The 25,542-nt window shown below is 40.2% G+C and overlaps 1 protein-coding gene across 1 annotated transcript in view; it reads left to right on the top strand.

Annotated features, from left to right (window-relative positions):
* Positions 1–12,446, top strand: part of TRDN (triadin) — a 139,123-nt gene extending 126,677 nt beyond the window's left edge. The window contains exon 14 of the mRNA XM_056856720.1: positions 12,243–12,446. Within this exon, the coding sequence (XP_056712698.1) occupies positions 12,243–12,346 (104 nt within the window). The 3' untranslated portion in view covers positions 12,347–12,446. The remainder of the gene's footprint in view (positions 1–12,242) is intronic.
* The last annotated feature ends 13,096 nt before the right edge of the window (positions 12,447–25,542 follow it).

Below are 25,542 nucleotides of genomic sequence, written 5' to 3'. Positions count from 1 at the left end.
TTTTGCAACTAAACGTAGTCTCAGCTGCTGTTGGAAATCTCCGCTAAACTCAGTCAAGCAGTGAATGAAGGATCAACAGAACACACCAATATACTATTCTATGGTTCACTTTATTTGCAGTTTGCTCTAGTTAGGCCACCATTATTGGGTATATTTCATGCCCTGAAATATAGACGTTAGTCCTTTTATTTATGTTTTCTAGAAACATAAGTATTTGATTGTGAGTATATTAATTTTCAGACTTTTCTAATATTGATGATACTCTTGGATCAGATTTCAACCCCTAGCCAGTGTTGAAGAATGTTGTCCATTTGGGAGTATGTCACACCACTGTTACTAGAAATCCTCTTTCTTCTTTTAAAGTATTTGGTAGAAAATTTCTAGTAAGCCTTCTTTTTCCTGTAAAGGGATGTATATCTTTGGTATACACTCATGGTACATAAGCCATTTAGCTTTTTCAAACAATGTCACTCTTTGTGTTGATCCAGTGAAATAGTAAAACATATAAGGGCTTCTAAAGAATAATCACATATGAAATGTAACATGGGGGAAGGATGATTCCTCCTCCTTCCGCTTCCTAAATTGTGCCTCTGATAAAGATACCTTGCTTTTACAGCATATTATTCATTCCTGAAAATGAATCCCATTGCTATATTCTTTTTGTTTCTTTGGGTTCAGATTCTTTGTCCTTAAGAAGCCTCTGTAAAAAGCAGACTGCACAATCAAAGGATATATTTTTGAGTACTGTGTATATAAGCTCCTTCTGTTTCTGAAACAGCATCATGATGAAGTGTGCTGCTTCTTAGGGCTCTGTTGCCAGCAAAGAAGAATACTGAAGTACATAAGGAACAAAGACAAAGGAGTCCTGGAGAAAATATATGACATCCTTTTGTCATATTAAATCTCTGTTGTTACAATTCCTGAAATATTTTCCGTCTACTCTACAGTTCTCTCTGCTTTGGCATCTACTCCTGTTTCCAGTCCTTCTAGAAAACATGTCATGAAAAATTGCCCCCAGTTGCATTTTGCTCCAAAAAATCTGGCCTTTATAAAAAATCATTTTTCACTGTAAGTAATGTCATTTAGAACAGTATGCCAGATCAACCTCACACCCTTAGAATCGTATGGCTAGCAAAGCTGGGGTAACAGTTTATCCCAGAGGAAAGGAGCCATGTGAATGGTTGCCATGACAATCTAGTAAACTGCAACCTGAACATATAAACAGATAACATGTATGAAAATTCATCATATGAATGATTTGTAGGGATCATTTCATGTCTGGAAATAATATGATATGAACTGTCTTCATTTTCATCTTTCATTTTGTGAGAAAATCATGGCAACAATATTGTGATCAACCTTTATCTATCTATCTATCGATCGATCGATCGATAGATAGATAGATAAAGGTTGATCACAATATTGTTGCCACGATCGGTCGGTCGGTCGATCGGTCTGTCTGTCTGTCTGACTGTCATCTATCGTCTATCTGTCCATATATCTATGTAATCATACTTCTTTTGAAGAGAAAAGCCCTAGTCCAGTTCTAGCAGTGTAAAATATCTAAGCCCTCTGTGGATGTTACATTGGCATTCCATTCAGGTAAGAGGGGATCCTACCAGCTGCACATATCAAGAGTGTGGGGGTTCCTGCTATGTCCTCAAAAGGAACAATCACTTTCAGGTTTGCATGACTGGAAACTGTACTCATATAGAAAATCCAGGTTTCCCAATTCACACATCATGTGATCATACAAATCGCACTCCCAAAACGTGTGTCTGGCAGGATCCCTATACATCTGAATAGAATGCCCACAAAACCGAAAGTCCTAGAGTAGGATGCACGCTTCCCATCAGCATCAGAAAGCTCATCAAGAAAACAGATGAATACTGCAGTCTGCATCCACATTGATAAAGCATACAGTGTCTTACTTTCTACAGACTATTCTCTGTTAGTGTGTCAGGGTGTAAAGCTTAACATGTACCTGTCAGGCAACGGCCTGGTACCCAGCGGCTACGCCAGGTGGTGTTTCAAGGTCGAACTGTTGTTCAGCCCTGGTTTTATTTTGTCTTGCTCTTCCCTGGGAACAAGTGTTATCAGAGGGTTGCTGTAGCAACCAGTAGTCGTCCAGAAAGTTCACTTTCACCTTTAATCCCCCGTACCCTTAGTGTTTCCCCCATTAGTATCCTTGCCAGTTTCCAAGTCGGTTTCTGTAACTCGCTGTATATTTCTTAATAAATCAACTTTCTATGGAAGACCTGCCTAGAAGTCGATTTGTGGGATTTGTCTGGTGAGCCCAGAGCTGACAGTACCCAAAATATTTTAACTATCCAAGATGTAGATGGGTATTGTTTAATATTCTTTCTATTAATGATAAAGTCAGTATTATAAAGAAATATTGCTTTATTGGAGTTCATAATTTAAACTATAATTATAGTGTAGAATTTTATACATTAGGCTCAATGTGGTTAAAAATGGCCTGGTCTGGATCAAAAAATAAAATTACTAGGGCTTCACAAAGAGTCACAGAGTTTAAAATAGTTCAAATAAATTAACTGCTGTGACTTGTTAATAAGTTGCACGTGTTAGTTACTAAAACCAAATTCAGAGAAAATAAAAACAACGCCCCACATTAATGCTGGGTGTGTGAAATCCCTTGTACTACTTGTTGGTTACTCTTTTCCTTCATTTTGGGGGGGCGCAGCGAGCATCTTTGTATGAAAGAGACTCATACTCTGCTTGCATTACTTTTGTGTTTTGATGGCATGGGATATTATTTGCAAAACTCAGCAGCGTAGAATCATATAGGAAGAATGAAGAATACAGGGATAAAATGAGTGTGTTATTGGAAGCCACAATTATGATGGTGGGCATGTTTCTATCTGCAGTACTAGACAGGAGGTTTTTTTCTCATTCATATAATGTTTAGTCTGTAACATTAATAGCAACATGATTTGTGTTTGATTATCCTTGATGACTTTCCATATGCTTTTGCTCCATCTTCTAAGGGCAGTGCTCTGGAATATGCACTGGACTCTTACTGCTATCTGGGCATAATTTAAAGTTATAGTCTGGTGGTAGCTAGCTGTTTTGGCAATTCAGTGATAGGCAGATGCACGTGAAGGGTATTAGTAATTTTTAATTGATATGTGCCTATGTGTACAAAGTGATTTTTAATTGATATAATTTTATCTGTATTTTGTATATAGAGATTTTTATTATGTAATTGGTTTTACTGACAAGGTTTTCAGCTTATCTGGCTATTGCCGTAATAATAAAATCATTCATTCAGATGCACTTGTGTGCAAGGTACAGTTTAACTGATGTATAGTTGTCCATAGGATGCACAGCAGTACATAACAGGGAAACTTGTTCTTGTGGATGTGTTTTGATTCCAGACTCTGTCTGGATGGCATCTCTAAGAGGCAAAATCTACTGGGACATTTTCCTGGGAAGTCCCATTGAAGTGAATGCTAGCTGGTGTATACATGCAAGTGGTGGCTGGTTGTGGAGTAAGTGGATAGCAGCAGCTAAATAAGATCAGGGCTTAGGTGCCCTTCTTCCTCTATTGGCAGGAATGGCCAAAGATGCGAGCCAGAGGACAGGAGGTAAAGTGGTCTTAGCTCCTGGCTTGCAGCCTGAGGCCACAAAGTGAACTGAGTCAGTGGATTCAGGACTTGACCAATATTTGTTCTTGTTTTTTGGCTGGTTCAGTTTGCTTGTTTAAATTGAATTTTATAAACTGCTATGGGATTCCATTGGGGAGAAAAGTAGGGTAAAATTCTTAAATCATTCATTAAATAAAATTGTGAGTTCAAATCCTATGGCAAAGAGCCATCAATTGATGGTACAGGGCATGCTTTGCATACATAAAGTATTAGGTTCAATTCTCTAGGTAAAGGAACTCAGTGTAAGGTCTGAGTTCACCTGTCGAATCCCAATCACCAGACGTCAGACAGAGTCATCTAAGAAGCAGTTTATTCGGGAAGCATAAGGTGTATAGCAGCAACTTACAGGGAAAGGTACAGGGACTCTAGTGGAGGGGAAGCGGGCAGGTAGGAACATATACATCAGAAAGGCACCGTTGGATACCAGGCCGAGCCTGGTTCCCATGATAGATTATAGTTATCACGCCAACGGAGCGCAAGCCGTCATAACAAACCTCTGAGCGACTTGACCTTGAATCCAGCTGCGCTCCCAGCCTGGAGCTCACACTCAGGTAGCAAGACTGGGAAACTTTTCTACATAGTACTATTGTTTGAATCAATTTCTAATTTTTTTTAAAGATCATTTTTGCATATGCAGTGCTAAACATCATACTGAAAACATTGTTTTACTTAAAGGCAACTGCCATCAATTACACTGGATGGTGTTGGCTAAGTTTCCTGCACACAATTTATAGGCTGATACACTTACTACCATTCTAGTCCCCTTTCTGCTACTAAAGTTCCTCCCTCTTCAGCACTGAACTGGGGCATAGTAATGAAGACAGGGTTGTCACCTCTGGCTTTAGAAATCCTAGGATATCTGAAGATGATACCTGAATATAGCAGAATTTGGAAAGAGGAGAGAACTTGACAGGGATATGACGCCATAAAGTCCACCCCCACAAGCTGCCATTTCCTCTAGGGGAACTGATCTTTGTATTCTGGAGATCAGTTGTGATTCCAGGAGAACTTCAAATCCCACCTGGAGGCTGTCAACCCAAAATGGAGAAAATCTCCCCTATAAGTCTTTGGTTTGGAGGAGTGGCAAAGGGTGATGAGATACAAAAATGTTTAAGATCAAAACTACATAGAGAATTTTTTTACAAAGACTTCTTTTAACAAATGGATAACTGTGTCATGATCTTCTAGAAACTGTGTCCAATTCTATGGTCACATGTACCATTTTGCAGTCCTTTGAAGCTTGGAAGAAAATTTATTTCTAATCACACAAACCTTTGCAAGAATGGCTGCAGTGACATAGGCCATGTGTTTGCATTCAAAGGTAACTTTTTGGCAAAACATCATTTCACCAGTTAAAAAGGAGAGAGGGCTTTTTCAATAGTGGAACCTCATTTGCGGAATGTCCTTCGCCTTGAAGCTCACTTGGCACCTACACAGACAAGCTGGAACGTGTCCAGAGAAGAGCAGCAAAGATGGTGAGGGGTCTGGAGACCAAGTCCTATGAGGAAAGGTTGAAGGAGCTGGGTATGTTTAGCCTGAAGAGAAGACTGAGAGGGGACATGATAACCATCTTCAAGTACTTGAAAGGCTGTCATATAGAGGAGGGTGCCAAGTTGTCTTCTGTTGCCCCAGAAGGTCAGACCAGAACCAACGGGTTGAAATTAAATCAAAAGAGTTTCCATCTAGACATTAGGAAGAAATTTCTAACAGTTAGAGCGGTTCCTCAGTGGAACAGGCTTCCTCGGGAGGTGGTAAGTGTTCCTTCCCTGGAGGTTTTTAAGCAGAGACTAGATGGCCATCTGTCAGCAATGCTGATTCTATGAACAGGCAGTTCATGAGAGGGAGGGCATCTTGGGCATCTTCTGGACATGGAGTAGGGGTCACTGGGTGTGTGTGTGGGAGGTAGTTGTGAAATTCCTGCATTGGGCAGGGGGTAGAGCTCCCATGCATAAAGGACCACAGTTTGAAGAGAACTGCATAATGTTTGCTTAGAGGCACATTTTCCAAATGGTGATTCCTCAAAACATTTCTCAAATTGTGACTACCTATGAAATGCATATTGGGGCAAAAAAAAACCAACTTCACATATACACTGATGGGATCTGTGCTGGCAGTGACAGACCAAGAAAGGTATCTTGGGGTGGTAGTGGATCGCTCGATGACAATGTCAATCCAGACGTTGTGAAAAAGGCAAATTCCATGCTGGCCATAATTAGATGAGAATAGAGAATAAAACTGCTTTTATCGTACTGCCTTTGTACAAATCTATGGTGAGACCATACTTGGAATACTGTGTACAGTTCTGGTCACCACACCTAAAAAAGGATACTGCAGAGCTTGAGAAGGTGCTGAAAACAGCAACCAAAATTATCAGGGGACTAGAGCAACTGCCCCATGAGGAGTGGTTAAAATGCTTAGGGCTGTTTAGCTTGAAAGAAGGTGGTTAAGGGGAGACATGAGGTCTATAAAATTATGCATGGTATGGAGAGAGTGGACAAGGAGAAGCTTTTCTCCCTCTCTCATAATACTAGAATGTGGGGTCATCTGCTGAAGCTGGAGGATGAGAGATTCAAAACTGATAAAAGGAAGTATTTCTTCACGCAACACATAGTTGAATTGTGGAACTCTCTGCCCCAGGATGTGGTGATGGCTGCCAACTTGGAAGACTCTAAGAGGGTAGTGGAGATGTTCATGGAGGAGAGGGGTATTCATGGCTACTAGTAAAAATGGATACTAGTCATGATGCATCCCTATTCTCTCCAGGATCAGAGGAGCATGCTGAATATATTAGGTGCTGTGGGACACAGGCAGGAGAATGCTGCTGCACTCATCTTGTTTGTGGACTTCCTAGAGGCACCTGGTTGGCCACTGTGTGAACAGACTGCTGGACTTGATGGGCCTTGGTCTGATCCAATATGGCTTTTCTTATGTTCATAAGTTTCGAAGCTAATTTTCATATATAGTAGAGTGTCTGTCAAAACAGAACTACATCACCTCCTTTGTTCCCCATAAGTAATCAGTTATCAAACCATGTTGCTTTTCTCTATTATATATTGAAAATCTGATCCTTCCTCTGCGTTCTCTTGCTTGAAACTCTGTATATCTTCTCCCATGACAACTGTGACTTCCTTTCCTACTAAGAGATTATTTTCAATTGAAAGGGCTTTTAAAGAACATTCTCTTTCCTTGTGTCCGCTTTAACCAATGGCTGAATTAATCCTTTGTTACTACTCCCTTTTTGATCTGTGACATACAGATATACCTTCTCTAAAATGTACCATTGGTGCCTTATATAATTCACTATGTAAACAAAATTTACATAGACTTTCAAATGTGTTCATGTGGTTGACTGTTATCAAGACTCTAAATAGGTACGTTTGCCACACAATTGCCGGTTACCAAGTATAATAAAGTGCCACTCATGTCTGGTAACCATCCGAATGACTATAATCTTATCAACAGCAGGATTGCTGAAATAGATCAGTCTTTTCTTATTTACAGCATGGTATTACTAAAAAAAGCCATCTAGTGCATGGACAGCAATGATAAGAGTTCTGCTGACAGACTTTGTAGCCTACTTTTTGGTGCAGTTTCCAGATTATTTAAAAGCAATGCTTTGAACCTGTGAGGATAGGGCAATTTAAGTTAGGATATCCTCTTTAACATATTTAATCAAAAGAAAGGATGAAATATTAATTTAGCTCTTCTGTTTTGTGCTTCCTCATCAAAGCAAGAGAAAGATATTTAATAACATATGGAAGTATAAGATTTTAAAATCAGATTTACAAGGGAGGCTTTTCAGAATACATATTTTTACCTGAGGGTAAAGTCAAACTTTTAAATCAAGCTTTTCATGTTTTTAATTGTATTTATATTCAGGCCATATGGCATCTGAAGGTGATGTATCATGGCCCCATGTGGTAGCCAGTTTCTAAGGAAAATCTATAGGGCAATTTTATCAGCCATTTTATTTTAATAACTGGCATACTCGACATTCATTATCATGCTTCACAAAATGCAATTAGTTGTAATTGCATAATTTGTCACATTCTCCCAGTTGGCAATGGATAAAGTAGTAGTAGAATGTTAAGAACATTTTTTGTACAACATTTTTAACTTGAGCTCAAATTTTTAAATAAAATTAATAAAATGTACAAAATAGAATTCCTCTCTTGCCACCTCCAATCTGTCTTGCACTTGATTCTTATTTGCATATAGTCCACTTAACGTCTCCTTGGTCCTCATTTGATTGCCAAACACTCAGTAACTAGAAGGTGAACACATGATCTGCTTCCTTTAAAAGTACACTACACTACTTTAAAAGTGCACTACACCTCTCAGGTGATAAGACATTTGGTGGTGTTTTATCTAAGGATGCGCAAAATCCCCTTGAGTTGATTTGAAATTGGTTTGGTAATTATGAGTTTTTTTGGCAACTGAGGGGAAAACTCATCTGTTTCTGAAGGTTATTTTCTGACCACTAATGCTGAAGCATGTGGCTTGATGGTGTCATATGCCTGAGTGTTATCATATTGTTCAGACATGGCACTGAGAAATGTCGCTGCCTTCCACTACTTAAACAGCTGGGAACTAAATTAAAAACAATAACCATAGTACAGTAAGGGAAAAAATGAGCAGAGGAAACACACATTAAATAAAATATAACTCTGTCAGGTGGTCTGTTCATATAGTCCTTAGAAATCAACTCAAATTTCACACAGAGTGAGGGCTTACCATTAAACTTTTCTGCACATGCTCTGAACCAGGTAATTGTGAACTCTGGCATCTTGACTGGTAATGTCAGTAATAAATGTTTCACATATACAAATCATTACTTTAAACTCGCCATTTCTACCCCTAGCTCTCAGGAAATAAATTCTGCTAATAAAATTGTTGTGGAAGAGACAGGCCAGTTTTCACCCTGACCTGGATGGTCCAGGCTAGCCTGATCTCACCAGTTCTCAAAAGCTAAGCAGGGTCAGCCCCGGTGAGTATTAGGATGGGAGACCACCAAGGAATTCCAGGATAGCTATGCAGAGGCAGGCAATGGCAAACCACCTCTGAACATCTCTTGCCTGGAAAACCCTAGGTGGTCCTCATAAATTGCTTGCAACTTGAGGGCACTTTCTACCACCAACAATTCAGTTCTGATGTGAAATATGTACCTCTAATAGCCCATTCCTGATCTGGGAATGGTCTTAGGAGGTGTGGAAGGGCCCATGCCGGTGTCCGCGCTGCTTGTGCCGGTGCCCAGACCACTTGCACTGCCGCGACCGGCACGGATGCCAGCGTTGGGGTGCGGACACCAGCTTCCCAGCACTGCCACAGCAGCACAGCCCCAGGATGCCAGCGTGGTCTCCAACCTGCGTCCTGACAACACACATGTGTGCCGTCATCCCAGGGGCCATTCCAGGGGCGGAGCCACCTTTAGGTGGCTTCCTAACCCCCCTTCAGGCCGGGGATGCCTCCTTTGCCCTCCTTTGCATTTATGCCACCTTTTTAGGTGGTGTAGCCCCGTGGAATGCTGTGGAGCGGTTACACTGGGCTTGCAAGTAAGGGCAGCTTCCCAGCCTCAGTGGGGAGGGGGCTGAATCCTCCTTTGGAGACGGTGCCACTGAACTGCCTCCAACCACCAGCACAGCCCCTCCCCTCAGGATGTCAGTGTATACTGGAGACTGCAGACAGTGAGTAGATGGTAATAATCTATTTGACAGCTTGTTGATCACCTGACTGTACAGAATATAGTCAGAACCGGTCTGGATGAGTAAGGTACAATGACTCAGCAACTGCAACTTGATTGGCTGATGAGCCAAGCGGAATTATATATAGCTGTACAGAAACTGTATATAGCGTGGGTTGTGTTAAATGAGGAGTCTGGCGGAGCACTTTGTCACTGTGTATAAATAAATAGCACTTATACAAACTGTGCTGACTCTGCTGTGTTCACTTGAAGCCTGGGGTGCCAGCCAAGCTAAAATATACTAGCCAACAGGGTTATGGGCCCAGCCCCCTGCTACTGCGCTGCCCATGCCGATTAGCCAGGTTTGATTTGGCAAAATATGATAATAGTTAGTTTAGCTTTGCAAGACAATCTTGTAGTGGGAGAAGTCATGGATAGTTTCTTATAACCATCTTCCACAAGCGTCTGTGCATTGTAAAATGTGAAAAGTCTGGGAAATTACTCTGTTAAATATAGTGAATATATTAATAAACCATATTTCCACAGCAGCTTTATTACTATTCTTGCTTCTTACTAAACTGGAATAATATCTATTAGTCCTAGCTAGTTTTGAAGTTCTCACCAAATAATACGAAAATACTTTACAAACTATTAGCTTATAAGGATCCTGAGATAACCAAAAACGTGGCAAAATTTTTGACAATAGTAGTCAACTGATGGGAATCTAGTCGGACGTAGCATCACAATATTAAGGAATGATTTATTTTAATTTTATTTTACTCTAAATTTTATCTTTTTATATACTGCAGATTGTACTATGCCAATAAAGGTATTTGAATTTTGAAAATTTGTATTAGCTTTCATAGGTTGCATGTTTTCCAGTTTATACAAATGCTACTTGAATTTTCATTAAATTGTTTTTGACTGAGGCCTTTGGATTAACTATTGGCATTTTCAGAATCCCATTAGTTTGCTTGTTTGTAATGTAATAACTCTATTGAACATTAAGATATCAGAATACAATTTTGTATATATACTTAGGACATAATTCCAGTTCAAAGATAAGCTCCCTTGCCCATCTGTTTTCTAAAATGGGGAGAGGAAGAAGGAAAATGAAAACCATATTGTAATTAAATATCTGTCTTGAAGTTTATGAAAATCTAATCATGCACTGGAGTATGAGAAAGACCCATTGTATTCATTGTGAGCCAGTGTGGGCCAGTCACTGTCTCTCAGCCTAACCTACTGGCACAGTTCTTGAAATGATAAAATGAAGGAGAGGAGAATATAAACTATTATGAGCTCCTTGAAGGAACAACAGAATATAAACAAATATTTAGCATACATGTACAGAATAATTACAACTACCTGTTTCTTTTCCCAGTGGGCCAATAAGAGCTTTTGAATAATAAAAATGGCATGAAGAAACAGCAAAAAAAAAAAAAAAAAACCCCTTTCCTGGCACTGTTTCCCTCACCAACTTCACCAGTTGTTACGGTTGCCAACTCCAAGTCAAAAAGGTTCTGGAGATTTGGGGCCTGAGTTTGGGGAGGGGAAGAAGCTCAGCAGGGATGTGAAGCTGTAGAGTCCACCCTCCAAAGCTGCCATTTCTCCAGAGGAACTCATCTATGTAATCTGGAGATCAGTTATAATTCCAGGAGACCTCCTGGTTCTACCCTCCCAGTTGTGAACATTTAAAAAACAGTAGGTGGCGGAGATCTTGATTATGGATTTCCTGTAGCAGATCTACGCTTGCACTGATGGAGTGTTGTGTTTCCTCTGCTCACACTTCTCTGGTGGAACATATGATGGGAGAAGTTCCACAGATATATGTAAGGACATTTATGGAAATGCATATCTTTCCCCTTTATAGCAAAAGTGTATAGCAAGTTTAACTTATTTTTCTTTCATCTTTCTGAGCAACATTAAAAACTGTCCTTAGGAGAACACATCTTTTAAGGCATCTTTTAGGGGGGGGGAGGGGAGATTTGGGGCTTGCTATTTTATCTTTGTTTTTAGCTGGGGATGTTTTAATTATTATTGTAAGCCACCTTGAACCAAGAAGAAAGGTGGGATATAAATGTTTAAATAAATAAATAAATATAAATAAATTTGTATATAACATAGCTGCTTATTAAACCACCATAGTTCTCAAATCTACTTTAGGTAGCGACAGAATTATAGCTCACAGCAAGCTATTAGTCAAGTCTTTTCTTCTTCATTGCCAACTGGATGTTGGTGAAGAAGAGCTGGTTTTTATACCGTGCTTTTTCTCTATCATAAGGAGTCTCAAAGCTGATTACAATCACCTCCCCCTCCACACAACAGGCACTTTGTGAGGTAGGCCTGAGGGAGTTCTGAGAGAACTGTGACTGGCCCAAGATCACCGAGCAGGCTTTGTGTGTAGGTGTGGGGAAACCAACCTGGTTCTCCAGATTAGAGTCCGCTGCTCTTAACCACTATGCCACCCTCTAGACTAGTCCTTTGTACTAAAGGAAAAAAAAATACATGTGCATTCTTTCAAATTAGCAGGATGACAAGTGTGAAAACTTTTCATTATATTGATCATTTGAGCTTTTTAATTATGAAGAAAAAGAAATTGAATGAGAAATAATCCATCAGTGCCTTTTTGTAGTTCCTGTTTTTTACTTTTACATGCACAGTAATCTTGAAACTCCCTTTTAAATCTCACAATTTTTGTTTGTTCCACCTTCCTCTTCAATGATGTCTATTTGGTACTTAATAATATGCCTCAATGATTCAGAAGCAAGCTCAGTCTTCCCAGGGACTGTTAAAAAATAAAAGGGTATGTTAGGATGCCAGCAGGCAATGCATTTTAGAAAAGAACGGTTTGATTAATTATGAATGCCTTTTTATTCCTGTCTTGTATGCAGGACCAGCTCCTCACCTCTTCTTACCACAGACTCCAGGAATGACCCCTGCCATGCCAGCTGCTGAAGGCAAGTTCAATTTTCCTTCCTCAAAGATTCACAGATAGATTCCAGTGGGGATACTCCTAAGCCCTGCTTGTACTGAAGTCAACTTTATAACTTTCATTTTACTGTATCAGACTAGGCTCAAATCATATGAGTAGGAAGTTACCCATGTTGGCTCTTGGAGTCCAAGGCCATTTTGTGGATTGCATGGTGCATATTTTTTAACTTATTGTGTGGCATTTGCAGGAGTGGTCATCATTAGCTGCTTCATATGTAACTGTATGATGTGAACAGTATTTGTGAATTGATGTTACAGAGGTTCTGGAAATAAACCATAGCAGTTACTTCATAACACACTATAGTACATTTTGTTTGTCTCTCTATGGTATTTCTCAGCTGTTATTCCGTGAAAAGTATCCAAAGTGGTAAAGCAGTTTAAAACAGAAGGAAAATCAATACATATATACATAAACTTATAAAACAATATGTAAAGACACAGTAAAACCACTTAAACATAGCTAAATATCATAATTATAACTAAAAGCAGATAGCTATGGTGGCAGTTTGACATTACATTATTTTAGGGGCACCCTGATCCTGATGGCCCAGGTTAGTCTCCTCTCATCAGATCTTGGAAGGTAATCAGGGTCAGTCCTGGTTAGTGCGGGGATGGCAGACCAGCAAGGATGTCTAGGGTTGCTATGCAAAGGCAGGCAATGGCAAACCATCTCAGTTCATCTCTTCCCTTGAAAATCCTGTGGGGTAGGCATATGTTGGCTGTGACTTGATGGCACTTTCCCTCACCAGCGAATTAGCCTGAGACTTAAGAGGTATGTTTTAACATCCTTTGCAAACATTTCAAGATATCCTGAGAAACACTTCTCAGATTGTGCATTATGGCCATTTGAGGACTTGGTCAAGACCAGGATTTGCTGTCTTTCTGGTATATATGGGATCTCTTGGGTCACTTGCTGTGCAGTCCAATCCAGAGTTACTCCAGGCTAAACCCACTGAAATATGTAGTCTACTTCCTGTCCTAAAACAGAATATCCTGTCCCTCAAGCAGAGACACCACTTCAGATTTCATTGATCAAAAAAGAAATAGCTTAAGTTGGGACTGAGGGCAATTCTTCAGGAAGTTAAAGGTGCACCTTTGTTTATATTAAATATTAAATTACAAAAAGCAATGCATTGAAAGAGTATGTATTGTTCTTACTGCTTATACTTCCTGATTAGCAAAATATTTTCAGCGCACTGTAGTCACTCTTTTTAAAGCAAAGGGCATTTGGCATATCACAGAGGCCCATTTAACTGATTCCAACTATAGTTGTTCACTAGAAATCAATAATTTGGCCAGAATGATAGGTGTACCTCAGTAAGAATCACACATAGTTTGAACTTTAAAGGGAACCAGCTGAATCCTATCCTACCTACAAGCATTTCCATTAGATTCTTGGCCAAGTTTTTCTTGAAAGCCCCCATGAAAGGTTCTATGATCTATCTAGGAAACATATTCCATTGCTAAACCATTCTTGCAGCGATGAAACGTTTCCTAATGATTTACTGCAATCTACAGCTTTGTGTTTAAATCAAGTGTTCCTTGTCCTGTCCTCAATGGATAAGAAGAACAATTTTATCTTTTTGTATGGAATAAGTGAAAATTACCACTATATACCCTTAATCTTGTTTTAACTTGACACTAACATATCCAGTTCTTTCAGTGTCTCCTTAATTCTTCAAACTTAGTTGCTAGCAATCTTCTTGAACTGTAGTGCCCAGAACTGCACACAATACCCTGTTATTTCTTTCTTTCCTCTCTTCAGCTTACTCTGTGCTTACAGTTTTTCTTTTCCCTTTCTTCCCTTCTTTAATTATTATGTAACATCAGTGAAATTAGTAGAATCTGTTTGGTGTTCTGGAGTTTCATCTTGCAGCCGACACAGCAGCAGTATTCCTAAGCTTTATAAAATGCCATGAACTCATTCAGTAACACTATTGAGCAGCTTGGCACCTCTCAGCAGGAACAACACAATCTCTGTAAGTCAAGAATAAAAAAAAAATAGTTGGGTTTTTGATGAGATAAATATGGGGAAAGCATTTTCTTAGAATGAACGATAGCAGAAGATAGTTAACACCTATTAAAATGCTTGTTGTGAATGTTTATTTCTTGCCACAATTTAGATTGCAGGCATTCATTAGGGGAATTCAGCAAGGCAGAATAGGATGGGGAGAAGAATAAAATAAGTTCCTCCCATCAAAGGTGCCACATGCCCTGTACTCTTCAGCAGAAGTCACACCTCATGCATATTGCCTTAAAAACTGTCCCTCTGCTAGGGGAAAATGACATGTGACTGGGGGGGGAGACTTATGTGACCCTTCTAAAAGCTTTCTCCCTGTCCATGATGAGAAGGGATTTCAACCTGAAACAAGGATAGACAGGGATTTATGTGATGTAGTTTCTGTAAACCAGAAACGTAATGTGACCTTTCTAAGAACTCATACCATTATCCTTGACCAACAGTAAAGGGTTCCATTGACACAGATAGGAAAAAAACATCCTATTTGCCAGAGAGAGTGGAGGCGTCACATGAACCCTCAAGTCATGGGTCACATGCCATTTTCCCCAGGGGAGTGAGAAAGGCATGAGGTGAAATTTCTGCCTCTTGTCATTTTTTCTAGAGTCCCATTTTTATGTGAGGTACCCCCTTGATCTTTTTAGGGCAATGGGAAAGCAATTAAGTGAGCGGCAGTGGGAGTGGGAGTGAGGTTCCGAGGAGCACCCTACTGTGTTATATGCAACACAGTTAAGTATCATCCTTTGTTGAATAGATACTGAGACTGAAAAGCAATAGTAGGACCTGTGGCTTACCTAGGAAGAAGTGAAAGGGAATTTGTTCACATTTATCTCCTATCTCATTGGATACAAGATTTCTACCTGTTAATTCAAATAGTTTCGAGTTCCTATGATGAGCCGCCTTTATGGTCCAATGATTAAGGAACCAGTCCACTAGCTGGCTACAAGGACTTCTGGATTCAGTCCTGATATTAGAAAGATTATTTCATTGCTGCTTCTGACGGAGGAACCCACATGCCTTATCTGTGTGTCAGTTTTTCAGAATGGTATATGCACATTAAGACCAAATTACTCTTGAAGCTCAGCTTTGAGTTCCTCGTTCATGGAAGTAGGAGTAACACATGACTTCTGCTGCTTTTCAAGCTATTTTAAGCCATTATTTAACTGACCATCTACATTTCATACAACAGATGAGGTACAGTATGTAATCATTTGCACCAATTGATTCTTTCAGCTACAGAAATGGTTTATAAAGTCCACATTTTGTACGCACAGCTGAATCCAAAAGTACAGGAAAGTGCACAAATCATATTTTTCACACACACACACACACACACACACACACACACACACAATCAAGTTATCAGGAGTCAATTGAATGTGTTCAAATGTGGAAAGCAGTAAAAAGGAAGAAAATGAGCTGCTTAAGGAATCTGACATAAACGCTGTGTTAGAGTTGTCCAGTAATGCCTCGATTTTATAAATAAGTCTGGACAGCATAGATGTCCAGTAATGCCTCGATTTTATAAATAAGTCTGGACAGCATAGATGTTTTATGCAATCCTTTCCTGGAATTATGAGGAACTAAATAACAGTTCTCAAGGTTGAGTAATTTCCTAGTATTATTAAAAGTTCTGAGCAAAGATTACCCAAATAATGATTTAAAATATGGAAGGATAACTAGAATGTAAAACTGTAGGTTAAAAAAGAAAGAAAGAAATCTGGTGAGAGATAATTGATTCATGGAAACCATAGCATTGTTGATATACACTAGTTCAGAAAACTAATAATCCCTCACATCCAAAGTGCAGCCTGAGAGGGCAGTGACACGTGACACTGGCCGTTACCCAAAATGGCAGAGTCCTGTGTTAGGCGAGTTGTTTCCCCTTTCCATAATGTTTATTCAGACATCTCCATGTAATTTCCCCAGTGGCTGCCAATGACACAGGGTGCAGAAACAACATGGATATGACTGTCTAACATTATGGAAAGGAGATGGAGAATTTGCTATGGTGCTACCATTTTCCATGACAGCCCAAGTTTAAAATGCATATATCATTCCAATCTGAGTCTGAAATGGAAGTGAATATTTACATTTTTCATGGATGTCTTCACACTAGCAAGTTGCTATTCCCTGAATGCAGAAATGAATATGGAATATCTCTTGTCACTGGAAAATTGTCTATTGCATCTGGTAATTCAGTATTAAAACCAATTTAGTAAAAATCAGCAGTCCACACTCCAGAGAATCCAGTTGTTACATGATCCAGAACAATTATTTATATACTTCTGTGCAGAAATAATTGGCTAGAAAACACTCATGACAAGAGCAAGTTTATCTTTTTCATAACTATGTATACTCTGCTATTTTCTGCCTAATGAAAATCTGGCAGTATGCCTGAAAAGTATAAGTTTCCTGTGCACAGTTGAACCTCTGTAGGGTTTTCAGTGGAGAGAAACACTCACCGCCATTTCTGGCAGCATCTTCTGTTTAGAAATGAAAACTAGTTAACAAACACATCTGCACTACTAGGTTCAAACTGCACATGTCTACAAATGAAGCCCCCAATGTGCCAGAAAATGTCTACAGCAGACTGAGATGGTATATACAACTATGAAGAATCTGCATACTATACATTATATCCATGCAGTATGACCTAATTCATACAAGAGCATATGGGATGATTTGTATGAAACAGTACTTCTCTATGTTATTTTATATTATCTTGATGTTATGCTTGCCACTGAGAATGCTAACTAGGTGGGTGCCTGACCTGACCATATAGAATCTTGTTTGTGTGAAAAAGCTGCCCACGTGGTTTAGGCAAGTTTAGTCATGCAGCTAAACAGCCTGAACAGCCAAGAAACAAAAATAAGAGATAAAGAACATAAAATATAGAAAAAAGAGTTTTGAGTTATCCATGTGTGGAGATGGGATCTGAAACAACCTTTCCATCTTACTAAAAGAATGGGGTTGAACATCAAATCTTGGTGGATTTCTTGAGATTCTAGTTGGACATTCTAACCTTGAGTAGCTGTGACTCCAAGACTGAATTTATAACTACCAAAATACTGTTGTGGAATGTAAGAAGGCTAACTTCTCAAGGTCCAATTTATGGGCCATTCATCATCTCTGGAAATTAAGGGTTTGGCCAAGGCAAATGGAACATTTGTGTAGGACAGGGGTCGGCAAACTCATTAGTCAAAAGAGCCAAATATCAACAGATTGAGATTTTTTTTGAGAGCCAAATTTCTTAAACTTAAACTATATAGGTAGGTACACTGTTAATTAACTTAATAAACTTTAATTAAAGTTTTAAGTCTTAATTAAACTATAGGTACACTGAATAAAACTTGATATCATACTTAATAGTGATCTTCTTTATTGATAAAAATTAAATTGTAAGTCCCTGCCATTTCCCCCTCCCCATCTGGTCCTCGTCTGGAGGCCTGGTCTACCGCCATAAAAGCCTATTGGTAGACCTGGCCTCCGGCTGAGTCCCATTGGGAGGCCAGGTCTACCCGTTGGCTTTCTTGGCAGTAGACCTGGCCTCCAGAGGCCCATAGCAGCCAATTGGTAGACCTGGCCTCTGAAGGGGGACTTTCCCCTCCTCAGAGTCCAGGTCTACCGCCAAGAAAGCCAGTGGGTAGACATGGCCTCCCAATGGGACTCAGCCGGAGGCCAGGTCTACCAAAGAAAGTCTGCCCCGCCCAACAGCTGATAGGCGGGCGGGGGGGGAGCAAGAACCGCAGAGCCGCCCGCCCAGCAATCGCGCGGCTAGAGGGGAGGGGAGGCTTTAGCCTCCCAACCATTGAGGGCAAGGGAAAGGGGGACCTGGCCATTCTCCACGACGGTGGGGGGGGGGAGAGACAGCGTGCCCGCTCACCTGCTCTCTCGTGCTTGCTCTCTCTCTCTCTCAGGCGCGCCGGCTCCGCAGCCCGGCTGCCGGTGCGAGCGGGCGCGAGAGCAGGGGCTCCGAATCAAGTTCGGAGAGCAGCACTCAATGAGCCAAAGAGTTTGCGGACCCCTGGTGTAGGAGATTGGTGTTCTTGTATCAGTGTTTGTTTCAGCCACAAAAGCTAGAACCATATCCTAGCTCAGCTATCCAGAATTAAATTGCTTGTCCTTTAAGGTTTTGTTTTTTTTAATGAAATGACTGAAATTGAATGATACAGATTTTTGTAATATACGTAACTACTGTATTGTTTGCGAACAGCAGTGCTGATGGTTATTGCTTCGACTGAGTTTAAAGAGCTTTTATATACATAAATATTTATTTTATATAAATCTGCATTCTTGTATGCCAGCAGGTAAGGTAAAGGTAAAGGTCCCCTGTGCAAGCACCGGGTCATTCCTGACCCATGGGGTGACGTCACATCCCGACGTTTCCAAGGCAGACTTTGTTTGCGGGGTGGTTTGCCAGTGCCTTCCCCAGTCGTCTCCCCTTTACCCCAAGCAAGCTGGGTCCTCATTTCACTGACCTCGGAAGGATGGAAGGCTGAGTCAACCTTGAGCCGGCTACCTGAAACCAACTTCCATCGGGATAGAACTCAGGTCGTGAGCAGAGCTTTTGACTGCAGTACTGCAGCTTAACACTCTGCACCACGGGGCTCCTGTATGCCAGCAACCTATAGATAATTCAAATAAATAATATATCCTTTTACATACGTTTATAAATGGAAGCAACCAATGTAATGTTTGGATTAAATGCAAACTAACAAAGATGGCTGCATCTGAAGAAAGGGAGTTTTTTGACTCTCGGAAGCTCATACCCTGAGCGTCTTGTTGGTCTCTAAAATGCAACTTGTTGTAATGTATACCAGAAGCCTCTAGGGGGCGAGTTTCTGCTTTGCTACACTACTGGACTCATATCTAAATATGGCTATGTGGAACGATGTCCTGGAAATTAAGAATTGCCACTTCCAGGCATTAAAAATGTATGCTAAGAGGCATACAGTTGGCTTAAATATCTCCATAACCTAAAGGTAGTTTTTATGTGCATAAACTTTAGGAAAGATTTTTGAAAAAATGGGAAATGATAGCTGCATGCCATGACAGTGCATTATTTCCTGAACTGGGCATGGAAGGTAACCGCACAATTCATAGGCGTGTACATCAGCATTTGACAATAACTTCTGTCCCTCAAACATAAAAATCCAGCCCACATTGAATGCACAGGTAACACACAGCCAGGTACCTCAAGCTAGAAAACAAGCTCAGACATACCTATTAAGTTGGAGTTCTTTTGTTTTTTTAAAAAGATTTCTTCATATTTTCTTGGGGAAATGTCTTGCTGTTTTCAAGTAAGGTGCTTACTTCCAAGTAAGTGTGCATGAGACTGCATCCTCTACCAGCAAGTGCCCTGAATTGGGTGGAACGGTGGCATAGAAAAGTTATATATGCCTCTTATACTCTGTTAAGACATACATGAAACTTCGCACTTACAGAAGTTATTCAGAAGAATGTTATACTGTTTCGGTCCTCACGACCCCCAGTAAGCTAGGCCAGTATTGGTTTGTATCCAATGATGTCTGGGCATGGAATGCAACTTTCCCACTTCCCTATCCCTCTACAACTTACTGAGCATCTCAAATTTTGTTCCTGTGTGTCAGGCCCTTGGGAACAGCACTGGTGCAAACTGGGTTTCTTCAATGTGTGTGTGTGTGTGTGTGTGTGTGTGTGGGATTAATTGGCCAAAATTGCCACACCCTCTCCCAAAAAGTATCCCTAAGCCTTCAGAACTGTGTGATTGGATACAAGTTATCTCTCATAGTGATTATTATATTATTAGATTAGATTATTAGAATTCTCAGTAGGCGCGGCCGCTTATTTGAAAGGCACTTTTCAGAGCATAATACCATTGGTATCCATAACAACATGGACGCCACATCACTTTCAAGTTCTGTACTGGCACACCTCTTGGTATCTGCAAATCGTAGTTGCTTGGGTGAGCACCAGTTAATTTCACATGATGCTGCTGCAAAATTCTTCAAGCAGTTATATGATAATGACAAAAAAAAAAGAAAACTGTTGGGAACAGCAGTGCTAAACTGGGTGGAACGAAAAGACACAATGATATATGACAACAAAACATTAAATAATTGAAAAAGTACACATTTGTACATCCCTATCAGGAATTTATCTGGGGAATAATCTTGGACCCAAGAATACTTCTGGATAGTCTGGTAATAGCTATGGATATGAAATTTTGTTTTTATATTCACTTTTACTTTCCATTTAAATATTTAATTTAGTTTTGGTTTAGTGCAATCTTCTCTTACATTATTACATTCATTTTTTGTTCAATTAGTTTCAATGGCAAACATTTTTCTGACCAAAATTTTTTATTTCCCCATAATTTCTGTGTTGATTCTCCTGGACTTCTCAGTGGCTTTCGATACCATCAGCCATGACATCCTTCTGGAGGGGCTGGGTGGGTTAGGGGAGGAGGCACTGTGCTTTGGTTGTTCCCCTCTTACTTGACTCACTATTTCCATAATATGTGGCTTGGCTCCATACCATTTATGGAATGGAATCCCTCAGGGATTCATCTTGTCCCTCATACTGTTAAACATGTACATGGAACTGCAGGGAGAAATCATCAAGGGATGCCACGAAAGGGTGCAGATGACACTGAGCTCTATTTCCACTTATTAGCTGAGTTGTGTGAGCCCGTAAAAGTCCTGAACAAGTGTTTGGGTAAGGTAATGATGAGAGCCATTAATCTGACTGAGGTGCTGAGGATAAGATTGAGGTGCTGTTGGTCAATTACAAAGCTGTTCAAGGACAAAGGAGTCAGCCTGTTACAGACTGGGTTGTTCTACTTCAAAAGGAGCAAGTTTGTAGCTTGGTTGTGTACTAGATTCTGGCCTACAGTTGAAGGCTCAGGTCACCTCCATGGCACTTAGAACCATTTATCAGCTTTCGATGATATGCCAGCTGTGGCCCTTCGAGAAGCATAATGTGGCCATGGTGAGTCATACTCTGATCATGACCAGGTTAGATTACTGTGATGTGCTCTATATGGGGATGCCTTTTATAATTTAGGCAGAAAAATAGGAAGTCTGAGGTTGTTTATACATGGGTACTCTTACTCGCCTACACCCCCAGTCTGTCTTTGTTGTTCCTTGGAGTTATGCATGAGTTTTCCATCCATTAGAGATGACCTTGTTACCAGCCCTCACAAATCCTGGGACTTCCCGTCCCTCTATTAATCCGATTCTTCCATCTTGCCTGAGCTCAGCCTGCTTGAAATCCCCATACATAAGGCAAAGCGTGGGACAAGGAAGCTTGGGGGAGTGAAAGAACTACAGAAAGAACTGTAGTGCCCTGCCCTGTGTTCATGATACTACTCACAGAAAGAACTACAGCCAATTACAAAGCAGTGTGTCAAGAGGTGGGGATTCAAATGCCTCCTGCTTCCTGGGAGTTCTTTCTGAGCAGAAGAAAGGCATTTAGAAATGAGGTTTGGGTTGTCCCCCCGCCCCCGTTCCTTTTAGGGAGGTCCGTTCTGTTTTTGTCTTTTAAAATGCTTTTTCACCTGGCACTTGGGTTTCCGTGGGGGGGACGACACTTCTAGGCACTTCAGCCAGTTACAAAGCAGCATTTCAGGGGGCAGGGACTCACAAGCTTCTTTTTTTGAGCTTGGAGACTGCTGGTGCATAGCTTCGTAAGAAGGAAGTGTGGGTCCAACAAGCAACGAACCTCAGGTAAAACTCCCATGCATTAGCGACCTGAATCTGGTAACTTGAAAAGTTAATTGGAGCTTAAATCAGAACAAAGTAGTAGCAATAAGACTGCCACAAGATGTAATCAAGGGTATTAGGTTAGAAGGCTTTAAAAAGTTATTCTCTGTTCCCCTTCCCTATCTAAGATGAAGGTCAATACTAACTCTTATTAGAGTTTGCTTGCCACAACATTGTTTTGATTGGAATACCAGGTGCTGGGAGCACAACAGGAAGGACTTTGTCCTCTGTACCCTCTTGGCAGGCCTTCCTTGATCACCTGGTTTGCCACTGCAAGAAGAAGAAAGGATGCTGGACTAGATGGACTTCTGGTCTTATCCAGCAGGGCTCTTCTAATGTTCTTAAGATAAATTATCTGATTTGAAATACCTTTAACTACTGTACAGATACGGCAAAAGAGGTGAAATGCCCTCCAAAACAATTGAGGGCTCAATATCCTGAGTGCATCTCTTGCATGGACTTACAATAAATTAGAATTGTGCTAGGATATAACCATGTCCTCACACAACATTTATGCAAGGGGGTCTCCTGTGCATGACTAACTCTTATTGATTGTGCCTGTTGGTCTATAGTTTCTATGGAAAATTTAATTCTGACAGACATGTTGGCAGTCTTGGTTCTATTATTCAAGTAACAAAAAAGCATAGGGAATATGACAGTGCCATCTATCTTTTTCATCATCTTCTTTATTGTTCTATTGTTGGGATTCATTGTTGGCACTGAGGCTTCTCTGCATGGCATAATGAGGTTAGATTATGGTCTCACATTGTTAACTGACAGTTGATACACTTTTTCAAAATTGTGAAACTGAAGGACTCTAATCATCTCAGGATAGTTAATTGGAATGTGGATGAAAGGTCAAGCTGAAGACCCACAAAAGGCTTAGATCATATGACTGTGTTGCCAGCTGCTATTTCTTTAAAAGAAAGTAAATGAAAGCTGGGCTGGGGGGGCTTTTAAACGGTTTTGTCTCTAGTGACTGACCTCTGTGCCTCATTATTGATTTGCTTGCTTAGTCACAGACACAACTGTATTTACGAGACTGGTGAAATGAATCAACACAGTGTAACCCCCATCCCAAGCATTAATATCTAGTGATTATTATGCCTACTTTTGGCTTGACATTCTATTGGGATGGAGCAGGCATCTGATTTAAGGAGAAGTGTTTTAAAGAAAATTGTCAGATGAATGTGCTTTCACAGATAGAGCATGTCTGAGTAAATATCATATATAATAGAAAATAATATGAATGCTCTAAATGGTGTAAATTGAATTGAGCTAGCTAAGGTTAATTCTTGCCTTAACTTGGGTTTCAAGCAAATTGTTTAATGCTTAACAGTTTGTCTGAAACATTAATACATTGTCGGAGTAAATGAATTTGAGAACACACACCAGTCTCAGACATGGAACGTGTCAGTCCTGTATCACTGATCATTCCTCACTGTAGCTTCTGTCACACATGGCTTTTATCTACCAAGGTCTCACTAGCTGCAGCATAGTCTTTTCCGTGGTCAAAAGAGACTCCACTTTACACACCAGTGGGAAAACTGACAGTGTACAACTGTATAGTTTTGGTTCATTTTTTACTTCTGACAACTTATTTTATAGGGGGGGGAACCAATATAACAGATGTGTCTCCAAAAAAGGTCTTTCTGTAATAATTCAAGGGATTTTGATAAGAAGCACTAGATAAGCATTTGGTGTGTAGAAGGCTTAACTGAACCAAATCACCCTTTGGGCCCTTGGCATTCACTCCAGCTAGTTCTTTTTTCTTCTGGGTGTTTCCCCCCAACAACACAGAATATTGATGATAGCCTTTTCAGCACCTCTCTTACCTCCTCCTCTTGCAGTTGATGGATGGGCAGGCAAGCACTTTCAGACTCAGCACTAATGTGACTTACTACGTGTATCATCTTGGAAGTTATGAGTGAAAATACAGAGCCTTGCAGTTCATATCTCCAGAGAGAAACTCATTTGTGTAGCACCATGTCTTGTAACTCAAGAGCATTGCTATATTTAGAGTTCCCATCACTAGCAGATCAACAGGCTGTTGTTACACTCAAATCTGTTTTGAAGGACACTTGGCTTAAAGCCAGTGCTGATACTCCCCTCCTCCCCACTACCTCTTAAAAGACACTTGACATCACAGGTGGAGAACATGAGATGTTGTAGAAGCCATCGAAGACCATCCAGCACGATATACCTGACCTTTTTAGGCTTATATTAAATCCTTCTTATTTTTCTCATCACATCTCTCAATCCGTTACTTTCAGATATAAATCTCAGTGACTTTTAAAAGTTAAATTTCACTTTAGAAAACTAGCTTTTTTAAAAACTCAGGCAATTTTCCAATAATGTACTCCATAAACCAGGGATTGTGAAGTTCCAAATAAGCAGAACTTCAAAGAACACCTTTAAAACATTTCTAGGACACTGTAGGAAATAGTGTAGCCTTTCTTTGGAAATGATACCATTAAGGCCCTGATGAGTTGCATATATCATAATAAATTTAACATGCCTTCTCCTTGGTCTAATAACTCCTTGTGCACATAGTTAGGGTTTTTTTTAAAAAAAAATAGTACATTTTTGGTATCAGTTAGTCTTAGTATGCAGGACATGAAGTTTCAGCAAGTTGGGGAGGCAGGCCGATATGATTAAATGTTCAGAAAAGAATTCAGGGAGCACCCATGATCCTAAAGAGATTACATTCCTATGTACTTTATCCAGGAGAAATCCATTCAACATAGTAGGACATACTTTGGAGAAAACAAAACTACCATTCCACAAATTTCACACATATATAGTGAACATTTCTTTAAATTCTTCTCACATAATTGCCCGTGGCATAATAGTTCCTAATCCAGCCTGTTCTTAAACTTGGCCTTTGGTTCATCTATGTTTTTCCAAGTGAATGAAGGCAGATTATGCATTTGGATAAGCCTGCTTCTTTACCCCCTTATCTAGAATAAGCATGCCAAGCAATTTGGTAAAACATTATATGTAAAGAGCAACACAATAGTCCCAACCTACAGCTCCTTGTGAAGGCAGCAGCGTGACTGCACATGCAGACTTCCAAAGCATTGCACTCACCTGTAGTTGCTGGTGTCGAGTTTGATTGTCCTGATCATGTTGCACATGGCAGGAAAGAAGGGTAGCCTGGATTCAGTCCTGCCAACTTTTCAAACAGGTGTTTGGCACAGTCAGAGCTGACAGTACTAAGTGTTCATTAGCAAATATGCATGTGAACCTGGTCCACCAATGGTGCTAGATCTGGGGAGTTTTAAATCCCAGGCAGAAACCTAATATACAAGAAAAACGGGTAGATTTACTTTTGTTGGATCAGAGTGATAAACTTGAGTTAATCCTTGTACTGTGGAGTGCAAAAGAGAGTAGTCTAATTTAAGTTTACCAGAAATTCCCCAGTATTTGCTTTTCACA

The sequence above is a fragment of the Euleptes europaea genome, chromosome 10, assembly GCF_029931775.1.
Source record: "Euleptes europaea isolate rEulEur1 chromosome 10, rEulEur1.hap1, whole genome shotgun sequence".
Classification (NCBI taxonomy): domain Eukaryota; kingdom Metazoa; phylum Chordata; class Lepidosauria; order Squamata; family Sphaerodactylidae; genus Euleptes; species Euleptes europaea.
This window is presented reverse-complemented; position numbering and strand designations above follow the sequence as displayed.